At 39.7% G+C, this 17,294-nt stretch overlaps 1 protein-coding gene across 2 annotated transcripts in view; it reads right to left on the bottom strand.

Annotated features, from left to right (window-relative positions):
- Nucleotides 1-17,294, bottom strand: part of pknox2 (pbx/knotted 1 homeobox 2) — a 107,567-nt gene that overhangs the window by 36,285 nt on the left and 53,988 nt on the right. For both annotated transcript variants that reach the window (XM_085469565.1, XM_085469566.1), the window contains 2 exons: nt 3,939-4,045; nt 1,301-1,437 (listed from right to left, as the gene is read on the bottom strand). In XM_085469565.1, coding sequence (XP_085325691.1) covers nt 1,301-1,437; nt 3,939-4,025 — 224 coding nt within the window. In that variant the 5' untranslated portion in view covers nt 4,026-4,045. The remainder of the gene's footprint in view (nt 1-1,300; nt 1,438-3,938; nt 4,046-17,294) is intronic.

The raw sequence follows: 17,294 nt of genomic DNA, 5'->3' as shown, positions 1-17,294 counted from the left end.
ATATATATAGAGAGAGAGAGAGAGAGAGAGAGAGAGATATGTAGACTTTTAAATAAAAGATTAGTCAAATGGTGCTGAAAGTGTGACTTGAGATTTATTTGCTGATCATATGATTAATTTGAATTTTGAATAATTTGAATACAGAACTTCCACACAATCTGAAAATGTAAAAAAGCAATTCACTACACAGCATAAATGTCAACTTAATATATCTACCAGTGCCAGGCAGCTAATATAAAAACATAACCTAAGCAGCAGCGTAACTGTGGTAACTACTTTCTTTATTTCCTGTAAACAGTATAACCTTTTTCTTTTGTAATATTGCTGCACTTTACACAGACATTGGCCAGAACATAAAGTAAAAGCCTGTAAAATAAGTATTACGAGTAATTGTGACACATGATGAAATCCATTTTCACAAACATCTCTATTATCTCTATTAGTATGGTTCATGTGTTTCTACTTAAATGAACATCTATTCACAAGTGTGATTCCAAAAGAAGCTCTCTTTCATCTGAAGAGTGATGCTTACCTTTGAAAATGGCTGTTGGCGTGAAAGAGAAATAAATTATGTTTTACAATGTTGATCTGGAGTCAAGCTAAAACCTCACACAAAACAAATGGCCAATAAAATTTCAAATATCACTTTCAACAGCAAATAAACAAATGATTTAAATTTCTTTTTTGTCCTCTTCTGGTCTGCTTTATTTTTGTTGGCTGTTCGTAATTCAAAACAGTGAGTTTATAATGAGTGATAATTATAACAATTTAGAGCCCACCTCATTATACAGACAACTGCTGCACTATGAGATACTTTTTTTTAAAGTCTTGTAACATTTACACAGTTCAAAGCAGAGAAAACTGAACTGCCTATGAGGAGTCAAGGAACAAAGGTGCTCTCTGGTTTATAAATGAAATCTGAAGAAAGCCCCTTCAAGTATAATTCCAAAAGCTTTTATGTCATGGCTAGTTTGAGAGAATGCATTAAAAACAACACTAGTGCCTGTGTCCTTCATCGGTGAGTAACACATCAAGTTAATTTACTACAGTCTCTTAAAGTCAGCATGAAATGAAACATTTCTTCAAAGGGGAACAATTGAAATGTAATTCAGAAGCAGAAGGGTGCACACTGCCAAACTTCATGACACAAACACATGGCTAAATAATCAAAACAAAAAACCACTGATAAACAACATGGTCTTTCTCTGCTTCTTGTCCCTGGTCATCTTTACATATTTATGTTTTCAGACTGGCTTATAGCCCTTACAGTAAGAGATGTCTCATGAAAAATGTAACCAACCTGTAAACAGCCCTCTTGTCAGATTCAAGCTGGGCCTGGGGGTCAAGGGTCACACTGACAGAGCTATTTGGTGCTGCGGAGGCTGCTGGGATGTGGACCTGTGGGGTCTTGGTGTTCTGTTGAGTCGTGCCCGTCATCTGGTGATATTTAAAATAATCACAAAATGACTTAATGATAAATTTATGTTCTTTTTTTCTTACATTGGCAATTATGACTTTGAATATTGCTTTTGTTTTAGTATCATCTGTGATGTTGCATATATACGGTGATTTAGGATGCTAATACGCTCACAGTAATACTCCTAACACGGCAGTGCTAAGATTTAATGATTATCATTCATTTAAAGCATGCTGACATGCTCATATTTAGTAATTACCACTAATTAAGTACTTTCAAAATCCTACATCCTACGTCTCAAGTTATCGCAGTTTCATTCCGATAACTTGAGACGACGATTTTCAGAAAACTTGACCTCTGACCTCTAACCTTGAGGTTTAGGTCACTGAGATTTGAACTTGTTTGTTTTTAGTATGTGGCCCTTTGGTATCAATTTGGAAATCCTAGGTTATCACACTCACAAACTTGGGTGTCCATGTTGACTGCCAACCCACCCACCTGGCAGGGTGATGACAGCCCCTCAGATATATATAAAAGTCATTTTTTAAAAGTAATTCTTGTAATTGCTTTTCGAAGCAAGTAAGGCCACAACATGCACTGAATTCTGTCAGACGCCAAATGAGGATGTCGCTGGCATGAATCATTATGGCTCGACAGGTCAATGGCCTGATGATGCTGTTAAGCAAATGAATTGTGAGTGAATGAGTGAGTTAGGACAGGTTGAGTAATTGAACAAGACACTTACAGATCTTATAGACTGCTGTTAAATGATAAATATCCAGTTTGGAACAAGAAACTGAACAGTGAATTAATCAGAATATAGAAAAGGAGTACAAAAGATTTTGACTGCCTCTGTCAGTAAATGTTTAGATTTTATATATGTCTTATAAGATGCACAAGTCTCATAGGATGTTTTTGCTTCTTTTGAAGGTATTTGTATTGTGGGTGAGAAAGAGGGCTAACATGTTTTACAAACATGACCACTCGTCTCCTTGATTATCTTCTTCCTTCATTCCACTTTTCTCTCTCATTCGTTTTTTATGAGGATATGAATGTAAAAAAAAACCCATCCCCCTTCTGTTTTTTTTCAGCAGGGTGGGGTGGAAGGAAGCTTCAAGTCTTAATCCCAGCACCAAATGGGAAATAAATTAGGTTCTTCACACTTAACTAGCTCTAATTTGCATTTACCGAGCACACAGGCTGCAGCTCGGGAGCTCTCCCCTGGCACTAATCCTCTGGCGAGAGCAGACAGAGGTGCTATGAACAACAAGCAGGGTTAGATGGTCAGATGAACCTACTCTATTCCACCATCACAGGATGTCTGTGGCGCTGAACAAAATATTCTCTATTCTAATATTTCTGTACTATTATGTATTATCCTTTCTGGTGATCACTCGGTATAAGCTGTGTATTTTTACACAGGTATCACTGTATCTGTAAGTTATTATTTAAAGCTAATGTTCAGCCAGGGATTCTCTTTATGTGCTTTATCATCTTTTATGACAGCATCTTTTTTCATGTTCACCCTTAATAATTCTCATAAACTTAAGGAAAAGTTACAAACAGATATGATTTTGAATAGTAGATTTAGAGGCTGGTTCACTACAAATAGCTACACATTTGTTTTACATCTATGAATGGTGCTGTACTGTAGTTCTCACAAAGGATCACCCATCCAAAATTCTATACAAGTCTGTTTAGAACATATCCTTGTAAAGAACATCAGTACATCTGCTGATGCATGGCTTGTGAGTTTACCAAACTATCAGCCCACAACACAACAAGCCAGCTCCACACTAGTTCCACTTTATATGTTTTAGGCTAACACCTGGCCTCCAGGTGGCTAACACCTGGAGGCCAGATAGCAAGTGTGGCCTTAGTAGGTTGGAACTGATTGGGCTAACGGGTGAGTAGACAGGACCAAAGGCAGGTCATGATATCATTGAGTATACGGTTTAGATTATATGTCATAGAATATGAAATGATTTGTAATTTAGCAAAACATTTTATGTCATTTTCATTTAGTTAATTTCTGTGTTCTCACAAAAATCAAAACAAATTCAAAACCTCAGCTCCTGTTGAAAAGAACAGCCTAATGCATACTGAGAAAAGATAGCTAGATAAAAAACAAGGGCATAAATCCCCTGTCAACAAAACCCCAAAGGTTAAACGTTACTTTCATTTTTTTTTCTTTAACTCCAGAAGTTGTTTAAAATGACACTATGTATGAATCATGAGAGGCTGCTCTTAAATGTGTACTACAAATCATCTTAGAAATTCAACTATAAAACAGTAAAAGTTTCAGTTTAGGTAAAAATTCAAAATGATTATTTTTCAAATCTTTAACCTTCAATCCTTCTCATCACATCCGGATTTATGCTTGTTGGCACATCCCCAGTTAAGTAAGAGCTCAGATAACACAGAAAACCTCCATAAGCCAAGCTGTGTGTTCACATTAGACACAGGGGTTACTGTACAGAGGTTTGTACCATATGACAAGTCTTTAAGTTGGCGCTCTAACCTGTTGGCTCTCCTGGTACGATGGCGGAGGAGCGCTCTGGGTGGCCATCATTGTCACTGCAGATGCTGGGGACACATGTTGCATCATGGGATAGTTTCACATTGAGACTGGTAAAGAAACAGACAAGAAAGAAAAAATCATAAATCCAGTGCAAGCAAGCAGTGATTGCAAATTCTATGACAGCAGCCACCACCAGGTGCTGCTATGATTAAATCATATGAGATGGGTTTCTCAAACACATCATCTCACACTTCTATCCCTTCTGCACTTACTAATTTATTTCTTTGCTATATTTCTCTTCAGTCTACTTCTGCATGTGTTGCATAGAGCTCACAGAACAGTCAGTATTAACACTGAGTGATCTAACAATGCTGACAAGTAAAAAGAAAACAACCTGATTAAGTGTGTGCAGCCCTTTTAATGAAATACCTTACATAGCAGCAGGTTCATAAGGATACCACAAATAAAGCCCACTACTTGTTTACCATTTACAGAGAGCTATGCTTGTTTGCTAATTACAGATGGCTTTACATGCATTGTGGCGGAGTCACCTTGGTCGTCTCTATGTTTTGGCTGCTGATGTTGTTGCTGTGCTGTAACTAAGCCAATCAAGAGGGCTAATTAGGGCTCTTGTTGGTAGGCTAATTGCTATTGGCCAAGACCCCACAGGGCTGAGGGCCGTACCCTGTGGAACTCTGTTGTAACCATTGCCCCCACCCCCACTGAAGGAAGCTAATTGGTTTGCAGAGACACACATACACACACACAGCACAGCTGGATCTCTTTCCTTAAGTTACATTTAACCTATGTGTATACTGCATGAAAACGCCTTGTTAATGTGAGCTGATGGCAGAAAATGTGTTTTAGATAAAGGTGTGGTTAAACTTTATTAAACCTTTTGTGAGATTTCAACTTTTAAAAAAAGGCAGGCTTTAAACTCTGATCTCACAAATCATGTGAGATCAGACACATGGGATGTTTCAATCTGTCACTTTAAACAATCCGTTTGCTCGGTACCCTGAGCTGGGAGAGTTATTGGAAAAATCCACTCTAATGCCACATAAAGCCTTGCGTGGTTGTGAAAGACAGGCAGCAGTTACAATGGACTGGTGCACTTGGACTGAATGGTATTGACCTGGAGGAAAAGCACTTGATTACCAGCTAGTGAAATGAAACTGGAACATCTGACCAAAATCTCTGTAGCGCTTGCAACATCCGCTCAGGAGATACCGCCTCAGGAAAATGGAGCAAATCAACCAGACTGTTAAAGCCAAGGATTTGCAGTATTTGACAGTGAAGTTACAGACTATAATAATCATATAACACTGTTTACATGATAGTATAAACGAGGATCTTGGACAGACTACAAAAGAAAAACTGCAAAAATATGTAATGAATAAGTATATAAGACACAACAAGTTGGACTATTACAGAAACATTAATGAAATTATGTTTGAGTATTATGCGGCATTCCTCCTTCCAGCACTATAAAATCTCCTCCTATGGCCTCCTGTGTGTTGAGCTGAGTGAACAAAAAGGCTCCTTTTGGGTAGACTTCAGTATCTTCAGGAGAAAGACGGGAAGCAGCAAGAGCAACTTTTTTCTCCTCTCTACTCTGGGATATTACATGACAGACATTTCACTGCCAGTCAGCTCATCACCCACTGAGACTCAGACCCTGACAATGTCTCTGAATGGGAAAGTCAGAGAAAAGACAACCATAGTAGACCTTTCTCTGTTTGAGTGGCACCCCTATCCACCACCGCTGCCAGCATTTTGATTTCAAATGGTGATTTGGTTTCTAATTTGGGGTTTCAGCTGTAAATCTGCATGTTTTATTGTGTCATTCTGTTTCAGTGTGTATGTATTCAGTGCACCCATATATAAGCAGGACTGTTTGCTCTGCGTGCGTTCACACTTGTTTGTGTGCCATGCGCATGTCTCAGTGAGTCGTGTTGTGTACCGATTGTGTCTTCTGGTTTCTGTTCTCATTCCAACTGGTATCAGCTGAAAGGCATCTTCTCTGTTATCAGTCCTCATTTTAATTGCAAATGAAGCGAGCGTGTTAGTGATTAAATGGAAAATTGCACATTAATTGATGAGACTGAAGATAAAGCAATTCCAATTACCACACAGTATTTTACGCAGCCTCTCAAGTTTTGCCATCCCTCAAAGGAACAAGCCACCAAATGGTAAATTTGAGCAGGCAATGGTGCATCCATAAATATACACACACTGAAACATAACTTGTGCACAAACACATGCTATACCAAGGCTGCTGAGGCGTGAATGTACATACAAGAGCAGACAAGAACACTGGGGAAAAAAACCCAGAAAAACACCAACAAGATATTTAATTTCAACCCAGCAAAAAAAATTCTCTCATGAATTTGAAAGTACAATTTTTGAAGACAATAAGCATCTGTCACCAACCCTTTCCAAAGTCACCAAAGGTGTGTGGTTACACAATAAGTTGTGAAATTAATTTCGGGGATAAATGACATGTTTGTTCCTCAACAAGGCCCTTTCAATTATTGCAAAGTTCGTAATGCATATCAATTGAAAAGTGCCTGTAGTCACAATCAAAATTCAAGAGCAAGCATAAAATAAAAAATGAGAAGTAGGCATAACATTATTTCAACAAACATCAAAGGGTTTTGTGAATTTGGATTGGAGGCAGACGTTCTCTTTCATCGGATTGTGTGCAATAAGGAACATTTCTATTCAGCATTCAATTTTCCAACAATTCTCAGGCATAGAATGGGCCTGTGCTCTATTGATGCAAGGTTAGGCTGCAGTGTAGCTGCGGTTTCACCCCGTTTACCTCCGGCATTGAATAAATATTCATATCTAGTCACACATGATGTGATCACTGCCTGTGGACTTCACAGTTCAGCTATGTCTGAAGTGTTTTTTCTCTGCTTTGGTTTAAAGGTGAATTTCTTACAAAGTGTCCAGCTTCTATTATACATGGGATGAGAGTGTTTCATGCCACTGACTACGGTGATAAAAAGAAACTTTGCGATTTAAACACACAAAGCAGCACCCTGGAGAACACTTCTTGCATGCCAAACTGTGACCTGGTAGGGGGCTTACACTGGTTCATTAATAAAAACAAGCCTGTTGTAGACAGAGATGCGGTATTCTCTCAGGTTGACTTATCAACACTTCACAGCAAAGAAGTGAACAGAGGTGATGGTGTTGACAGTCGCACAAACTGTGGAGTACAGGTAATGTGAGTCCTCACATGTAAAACTGAAAATAACCATGTTGCTGAATTGGTGGTTTGATGTGAGGCTGTGATGTTCAGATTTTTATAGCACTCTTGAATTCAGTCTCCAAACAGATTAAAGCTGAATGTTAACATTAGCATGCATTAGTGTGCTGTATATGCATACCTATATATATAATGCAAAAAAGTGACCAAGTTAAATATGTTTTGTTAGCATGTTTGCTCCATAATATTATCCATTATCATCTTATTTATTTTACTTTAGCATGTTAGCCCCACAAGCCAACAACACGGCATAATCTTACATTACCAAGTTAACCGTGACACTTTCTATCACTTGACGCTGTACATATGTAGACTCCACAGTATCAACCATTACCATCCATCAATCCACTTTCTTCCACTTATTTGAAGCCACTTTCTCTAGCTTATCCGGGGGAACACTGAGGTATTCCCAGACCAGCCAAGAGACATAATCCATCCATCTTCTTCCGCTTTATTTGGGACCCGGTCGCGGGGGCAGCAGCCTAAGCAGAAAAGCCCAGACCTCCCTCTCCCCAGCCACCTCCTCCAGCTTATCCAGGAGAACACCAAGGCGTTCCCAGGCCAGCCAAGAGATATAATCTCTCCAGTGTGTCCTGGGTCTGCCCCGGGGCCTCCTCCTGGTGGGACATGCCCGAAACACCAACCCCAGGAGGCATCCTTGTCAGATGCCCGAACCACCTCAGCTGGCTCCTTTCAATGTGGAGGAGCAGCGGCTCTACTCTGAGCCCCTCCCGGATGGCCGAACTTCTCACCCTATCTCTAAGGGAGAGGCCAGCCACCCTTCGGAGGAAGCTCATTTCCGCCGCTTGTATCCGCGATCTCGTTCTTTCGGTCACTACCCACAGCTCGTGGCCATAGGTGAGGGTAGGGACGTAGATCGACCGGTAAATTGAGAGCTTCGCTTTTACACTCAGCTCCCTCTTCACCACGACGGACCGGTGCAGCGTCTGCATCACTGCAGCCGCCGCACCAATCCGTCTGTCGATCTCCGGCTCCCTTCTCCCATCACTTGCGAACAAGACCCTGAGGTACTTGAACTCTTCCAGATATAATTTCTCCAGCATATCCTGGGTCAGCCGCAGGAGCTTCTCCCGGTGGGACATGCCTGGAATACCCCAGCCAGGAGAAAGCATCCATGTCATGGCCGGACCACCTCAACTGGCTCCTTTCGATGTGGAGGAGTAGCGGCTCTACTCTGAGCCCCTCCCAGATGGCCAAACTCCTCACCCCATGTGTAAGGAAGAGGCCAGCCACCTAAAAGGTGAGTGCTGGAACAAACATTGACCGGTAAATCAAGAGCTTTAGTTTTACGCTCAGCTCTCTTTTCACCATGACAGACTAGTAGTGCATCCGCATCAGTACAGCCACAGCATCAATCCATCTGTTGATCTTCCGCTCTCTTCTCTCATAAACAAGAGTGAACAGCCAGTACCCATTTAATTATATTACTTTAGCATATCAGCTCTATAATTTAGCTTATTAGCTTCTTATACTAGATATACATGGCACATGTAGTGGCATTTACATAACCTTCAGATCAGAAAATAAATGTAATAATCTGCAATCTTTGTAATACCCATTAGGAGTTTACTTCACTAGTTCCACCTTATACTACCTCAGTAAACAAATGTACAAAAAATGTATGGTCTTAATAAAATGAAGACCTTTAATTTTATTGAATTCATATCTTCTTCACTACAGCATGATTTCAATAGAAGTCAATGTGTTTAGTGTTTCCTTCAAAAGCTAAGACTGTTGCAACCAATTACCAAACTAAGGAAAGATGAGTTAAGTGGCCAACTCACCTGTAAAAATCATTACAGTTAATCTTGAGGATGTGAATGTTTGTTTGAAATGCTATGAAATTCCTCTATCAAAATCTATATGGCCCTGTGTGAAAAAGTGTCTCATGTCAGTCTGGAAAGGCCATCTCTAAAGCTGTGGGACTCCAGTGAACTACAGCGAGAGCCATTTTTTTTTACATATGACAATAACATGGAACAGTGGTGAACCTTCCCAGGAGTGGCCAGCCAACCAAATTTACCCCAAGAGTGCAGTAACAACTTGTCCAAGAGGTCACACAAAACCCCAGAACAACATCCAAAGAACTGCAGGCCTCACTTGCCTCAGCTAAGTTCAGTGTTCATGATTCGACCATAGGGAAGAGACTGAGCAAAAAAGGCCTGCATAGCAGAGTTCAAAGATGCAAGCCAATGCATCTCGAAGGCTTGTCTCAGTTTTGACAGAAAACATCTTGATGATCCCCAAGACTTTTGGGAAAATACTCTGTGGACTGACAAGACAAAGGTTGAACTTTTTGCAAGGTGTGTCCCCATTTACGTCTGGCTAACATAGCATTTCAGAGAAAGGACCATTAAACAAATAGTAAAATACAGTGGTGTTAATCTGATGTTAATCTGGGGCTATTTGGTTGCCTCATGACCTTGAAGACTTGCTGTGGTAAATGGAACCATGAATTCTGCCCTCTACTAAAACCTCCTGAAGGAGAATCACCTCAAGCTGAAGCACACTTGGGTTCTGCAGCAGGACAATGATCCAAAACACACCAGCCAATCCACCACTGAATAGCTTAAGAAAAATAAAATGAAAACTTTTAAGTGGTCTAGTCCAAGTCCTGACCTGGATCTGATTGAGATGCTGTGGCATGACCTTAAAAAGGTGGTTTGTGCTCAAAAACCCTCCAATGTGGCTGAATTACAAAATTCTGCAAAGATCAGTGGGTCAAAATTCCTCCACAGCCCTGTGAAAGCCTCATTGCCAGTTATCACAAACGCTTGATTGCAGGCAATTACTTTTTCACACAGGGCCAGTAGGCTTGGATTGTTTTCCCCTTATTCATAAACACCTTCTTTCAGAAACTACATTTTGTGTTTACTTGTCTTATCGTTGTCTAATATTTAAATTTGTTTGATGATCTGAAACATTTAAGTGTATCCAAAAAATAGGAAATCAGGAAGCGGGCAAGCACTTTTTCACATATATTTGTTCACTTATATGATCAGCACTGATTAACCAATGAACCAAACAAAAATCCTTATGTGATTTTCAACAGACTTGTAGAGGCTTATCAAATACACATACGACAGTCTTATTTGCTTTCATTATCAACAGAAATAATGAAATAATCTCACAAGGGCAGGATGCAATTGGAAGAGAAATTAGCCCAGTCCCCATGATACCATTTTCTTAAAACCCCAAAATAACAACATCACTAAAGTTTGACTGACTTAAATAGTCCAGTACAATTGGACCTGCTTTTAGTATCCAGCAACTTTTCAGACATAATATCTTGTGCATATTGATGAAAATAGGGACAGTGTGCCACAGTTTTACACCAGAGGATAGCTTCTAAGCCACTTACCCATAGATTGCAACACTTTAACGTAGTCTGATATCTGAACTGGTACTGTATGTACATGCATCAAAGAGGCAGTCCTTCCATGCATATCCTGTCATAAAAATCTCATTTAATCTGTCTTGGGTTTGTTGGTGAAAAGGTTGACCTGCAAAAGCAATGAATAACATTTGGAAGTGGGTATGTCACCTTGGTCAGATATTATGCATCTTGATGCCCTGCAAGGGGGGGAGATGAATAAATAAATAAGATGTTTTTGAATACGAGTAGGATCTAATCATTGCCTTATTGTCAGGCCTGATTTACAATGCAAACACCAGGAGGCAAGGCCTTGATGGCGTTGAGTAAAACGATGGAGGGAAGGGTGGAATGGTAATGAGATTTGGGGCCAGGGATGGGGGATGCTATGTACACATTTGTAGTTGGACTCGATACACAAAATCACAAAACACACAGATCCAAGTGCAAATACACCGCATGCAAGCAGGAATGGGTACGCATGCAAACACAGGCATGTATATTAATGCACAAATTCCAACACTAAACACAGAGATCTCAAAGCTTCAACCAGAGTCATCCTGAGGGCAATATTACAATCACTGTCTCCCGGCATACCACCATACAAGCACGCATACATCTGTATACACACACACACACACACACACACTCACACTCAAAGGCTTGAGTGGATACATGGCCTGAGGCAAAAAGAGTCTAACCAGTGGTCTTAGGGCTACAAATCCCCCCCAGGCTAAAGTGAACTCCATGCATACTGCAGTCAGGACCCGGTCCATGCTCCCAGACCACCTCATTAACCCAATCCAGCAGCAGCTCCCTCCACCCAGCCAACCTCACAACTTTGCTCTTCAACAGTCCATACTTACCATTCATACTAGTATCATTTATTCATCTGCTCTTGTTGATTGGACTCATCCTCGCCTGCATGATAAATAAGGCATGGATTTGTAGTTTACTGAAGGATGTTACAGCAGTGTTGTGGTCAGTGGAAGGATTTAGCTAAGATCAAAATGTCAAAATGACAAGGCGTAGAGGGGCCCACGATGTGGGACTCTTGGGTCAACAGGGAAGTATTGGTATGTAATTCTGCATTTCTGCAGTGTCGGGGAAGTTGCTCAGTCTTGCCTCACCGCAGACAGTGTGGAGAGGGACAGAGAAGGATGTTCTGTTGCTGAAATAAAACGTGCAAAAGAAGGAGAACATGGTCCAGTGGACACTGACTGAAGATGTTTGCAATAAAAATAGGTTATATAGGTATTGGCTACGATATGTAGTCATTTCATTTTAACTAAATCACTAAGCTGCATCATAATTATCAACAAGATGCTTCTTACCATTAAGTCTTCTCCCTCTCTTTACACACTTCACTCCAAAGGTTCCTCCGACTTTCAATTTCCAATGACATTTTGTGCTTGAATTTAAATGTCTAACCTTTCTAGTTTATTCTTTCATGCTGAACTTGATGAATGTCCTTCACAAATTCAAATATACCCCACAGTCTTAATGAAGACTTGGGATTTCCTGTGGGTGTGACAGTTTGCATGATTCGCCACTTTCTTTGAATGTGGTGAACAATGGCGCCAGCACTCCACGCTGACTGCAATTCTTTTCTTTGAATTTATGCAAATGTTTGTTTGGATATTAAAGATTCCAGTTTGATTCCATTGCTTCCTGCTTTTAAAATTAGATTAAAAAACACAGACTAAAATGGATGGTGGTGAAACTACAGTGCAGTGGAAACATTTTTGGAATCCCCCGTAGGCAGGTGGTTTGCATGCAAATAGCCTTATTAACATAGCTAAAAACCCTTCTTGTAATGAGGTGAATTTTTAATCTAAAGAGACTGAACACATAAGACAAAGAATATTCTTGCAGCAGGTAAGTCATTCTACCATCGTAAATTCAATTCAATTTTATTCATATAGTGCCATTTCACAGGTACAGTCACCTGTACATTGTAAAATAAAGACCCTGCAATATTAGAAAGAAGTTCCAACAATCCCACAACCCACTCAAGGAAGGTCAGCCATCCAGCACAGTGAGTTTAAGGTGAGGGGAGAATCTGAAAACTAGTCTAGAAGAGTATTTATTGTAAGTTTCAACTTTTGCTGTGGTTTGGATAATGGAAGGTGGATAAATGAAAGTTTTGTGATAGACAAAATTAAGTATTTTTTTCTGATTAAGTATTAGAAAATGTTAATTAATTATTTCCATGATGCTTTAAAATGTCATAGTAACATATTTGGCTATAACTCAAATGTGTTACTGTGAAGGTTTGTTTCGACGCATTAGGCTCCAGTGCACACCTCAATCTTCCATCAAAATAATTATAAGACGAACATGGATATTCTCTACTACATATACAACACACACGGCAAACATGGCATGAGGCCACCAAATGGTTGGCGGGCCGACTTCAGTAAACTTATTTTTGTTTCAGCTGTGTCGTGGATAAATTTACACAAACTGGCTCTGCATCATTTCCTAAAACAAACATATACACAGGCACACACACTCCTGGGAAGAGTGGGTGGGTTGGGTGGAGAGTGCCAACAATGTACTCCCCTCCATCAACAGAAATAGCAGTGTGACAGCGTCTTTCTAGTGGAAAAAACTCAGAGAACCAGAGATAAAATGATGGTTGGTGGATTTCAAAGCAAATTCAGCTGTGATATTCTGTACCTTCTTGTTTGTATATAGGACCAAAGCCAAGTGCACTTCCGCCAAGTGGGATCGATAGCACATGTTTCTGTGGCATAGAGCTCAATGAAACAATAGTTTTGCACCATGGTATTCAAGAAAATACTAAAAATCACTCAAATATATGAATGAATACCCTCATCATTCATTATTGTCTGCAAATTTAAATGAAACTAGTTTGATGAAGTGAAACTTTTTAACTTCACATAAACAGTGTAGGGGAGTAACGGAATACATGTACCGCTGTTATGTATTTAAAATACAAAATATGAGTAACTGTATTCCATTACAGTTACCATTTAAAAAGGTGGTATTTAGAATACAGTTACTTTGTTGAAATAAAGGGATTACACGGCGGTCTTTTCCTGTTTCATATGTTAGGTTATGCCCTCTCTATTTTTGGTAATTCCACACCGGTGGAAACCCAAACAAAACACGCATTAAGAGGCCCAAATGCCTGTGTCTCAATGTCAAGTCTCATAATGACGTGAAGAAACATTTTTTAAAATGATTTAATATGAAGGCAATCCGGTTGTTCAGTCTGACGTCACTAGCCGTGTCTGGACCTAAACTCCGCTGCAGGTCCACAAACGATCACTATGGCATTACTGAGAGTTGAAAAACTGTCTAAAGTCTTTCATCTTTAATAAAATGATCAGCGTTCTGCTCTACCAGGTGTAACAATTGAGTTTAACATCCAGGCATCCATGAAAACGGAATTTATGACATTTAACGGAGTTAGAAGTTAGCAGGGAGTTAGCTCGCTAGCTTCTATCTAAATACAATATAGCATGTCCTGACTGCGGGGTTTTGGAAACAAATTAAAACGTACAGCTCTGTTATCACTTCCAGCATAAATGAAGACAGAAAACTAAAAAGCAGTGACGTTTGTAGGGTTACTGAAGTTGGGCTAGCTGGTATATAATGATGTGCTACGTGACCGCTAGCGACACAGCTATGTTAGCATAATATAAACAAGCTAACTTTTTTTCCACTCGATAAAAGTTAACGTGAGTGTTCTCGGTGGTCAGGAACAAATGTAATCGCATGGCAGGATGCTGTAAAAGGACCAAACTTCAGCCAGGAGAACAACTGAGATCATCCATCCACAATACGAGGTTAGTCATTCATATACTGCTGCATGGGCTGGGCTGTAGTTACATCCTAAGGTTTTAAAAACTGAGCTTAATAAATAAATGATTAGCGGTAATAAAAGCCGAGGGAGGTCAACAGTGATCACTGACTGTTTTAGGAGCTTTTTGAGATCAAATAGAAGAAAATACAAAACATTAAACATGTTAACAACACAAAAGCCATATTAAACGCAGACTACTTTAGGCCCGGAAGTAGGATTCGTCAGAGGTGGGACCAAGTCATTGTTTTGCAAGTCTCAAGTAAGTCTCAAGTCTTTATCCTCAAGTCTCAAGTCAAGTCTCAAGTAATGTCAGGCAAGTCAGAGTCGAGTCTCAAGTCACTGGTGTAAAAGTCCGAGTCAAGTCACAAGTCTGAAACTTTGAATTTCAAGTCCTTTCGAGTCTTTAAAAAAAAAAAAAAGAAAAAAGAATGTTGCAGTTATGCTAAATGTAAATATTAGACCATGTAATTTTAAAATCTGTGTTTTTCTCAACACATGACAAAATAGTGAACTTAGAAAATATACACAAATTGTGAAATTGCACCTCTATAAAATGCAGCTCAATTAAACCTAGCTCCAAGAATAATTTTCACCGACAGTTCTGAGATAAGCTGCATGTTATTCTTGGATGCGGTTGTAGGACCGGCTTTAAAATCGCATGACAAAAATATCATACACATTAAAAAAAACTGTATCACCAACGTAGCCTGGACAACATTTGCTAGTTAGATGAAGTCAGCTATCTCATCGTAGCATATTTATATGCATATTTATAATTATACGGTTCTTGGAGTGAGTGCACACACTCATGAAGTTTAGTAACTTCAGGTCACTGCAACAAGCCCAGGTACAGTTTACCGACGGATGGGTACAGGACCTTGAAATGCACAGTGTAGAACGAAAGACCATCGTACCTATCATAAGTTTACCAGTCTCACAAATTGTCTTCATAAATACACATTCCTTAACCGTTTATTAATAGGACCTTTGAGCTCAACGGTAATTAATTAGTAGTGGAAATAATTTCTGGTACGCGTTACAGAAATGTAGCAGTGACAACAATATTGTATGCTGTAATCGTACTGGGCAATTAGTGATACATAAAACCTGTTTTATCCTGTGAATAAAAGTATATGTTTTTGTCAATGTACCATAATAACAGAGGCGAAACGCAATATTGTGTCAGGACAATTCACTATTTATGCACAATAAATAAAGGAGCATAGCGCGACAATTTCTGTTCAGCGCCAGACTTGCTTGTAACCTATATCACCAATTATGTTATGAAAATGACGTATTAACTACTAAAAAACACTGACCTTCGTGTAAATGCTTGGAGCAGACTAACCTGTGAGCTGGAGTGTTCTGGGACGTTATATTTGATCTTTGAATGGCTGCAATCCAGGCCATCCATCGCGTCTTTGTTACTTCGGAAACATGGCTTGAACAATTTCTCTTCAACGACGTAATCCGATAACAACCGATCTCTTTACCCGTCGGCTTCCCGTGGCTGTCATGCGACCGGCTATTGCAGTTAATAATACAACGGCTTCTTGACATTTTTGTGTTTCTTTTTATCGCTGTGTGACTGATTTCAATTGAAAGCCTGCGTGCGCTAGTACCTCTTGCCATGAGTTCCCAGAATCCTTTGCGGTTTACCCCTGAATGACGTCACATTTTCAATCTCTATATAATATGCATGTTAAATTTTATATTTGGGGTGAAATATCAAGTCTTTTCAAGTAAACCGGTTCAAGTCCAATTCAAGTCCCAGGTCATTGGTGTAAAAGTCCAAGTCAAGTCACAAGTCTTAGAACATTTTTTCAAGTCAAGTCTAAAGTCATAAAATTAATGACTCGAGTCTGACTCGAGTCCAAGTCATGTGACTCGAGTCCACACCTCTGGGATTCGTCGTGTCATCACTGAACAACCGGATAGGCAGAGTGTTACAGGCATCACCCTAAAGAATGTAGCCTCATGGGCAGTGTAGTCCGTGCTGCAGGGAGAATGGACTGCCATACCCGTTATGTGTCTGTGAGCGTGAGGAGGGAGAAAAAGGAGAGTGGAAAAGTACAAGCTGTCACCGAGCAGAAACGGGAGCTGGAAGCATGTAAATATAATAATAACCACTGCAGCCAAAAAGAGTGCCTGACGAGCCCAGTTGTAAGTAAGCTATTAAGATTTGACTGTTCACTGTGTTCGTGTTTTCCTGCGAAACAATAAGTTCCAGTGGAGCAGCCTTTCAACGCCTCTCTCTGTCCCTGCATGGAAAGTTGACCCAGACAACAAAGTAAAGCAAGTTTTCGGCTACGAGCCCGACACGAACCCGACGTATTAGCCAGAGGTCCCTTTACTACGGTTCCTAGTCGCGGACCTGTTTTATATACGCGCGGAATAGTTTTCTATACGAGATCGCTGCAAAAAGTGCAGCCTTACTTAATGTCCACCTACTGTTACTCATTTTATATTAAGATTTAAAAATGTAGCTGGTATTGGTATGGCAAGTAACCCTCAGTAATAGTAATAAATCACACAGCAATAGGACATTCATGTAGTTTTAAAAAAAGCATGATAATATATTAAGTAATCCAAAGTATTCAGAATACGTTACTCTCATTGAGTAACGTAATGGAATACGTTACAAAATACATTTTGGGGCATGTATTCTGTAATCTGTAGTGGAATACATTTTAAAAGTAACCTACCCAACACTGCACATAAAGAAGAAGCACAGAACTCCACCTAAATGTACAGATCTTAGTAGCTGTCATTTCATTTGATGACTCTAGTGAATTCCATAAGTGGATGAGTGATAAAAAAAAATGAACATTGTGTTTTACTTTATATAGT

The sequence above is a fragment of the Copadichromis virginalis genome, linkage group LG10 (genome assembly GCF_057382275.1).
Source record: "Copadichromis virginalis isolate Kocher_CV1m ecotype Utaka linkage group LG10, C_Virginalis_male_GT1.1, whole genome shotgun sequence".
Taxonomy (NCBI): Eukaryota; Metazoa; Chordata; class Actinopteri; order Cichliformes; family Cichlidae; genus Copadichromis; species Copadichromis virginalis.
Note: the sequence above shows the minus strand (reverse complement) of the source record. Positions and strands in the feature narration are given on the sequence as shown.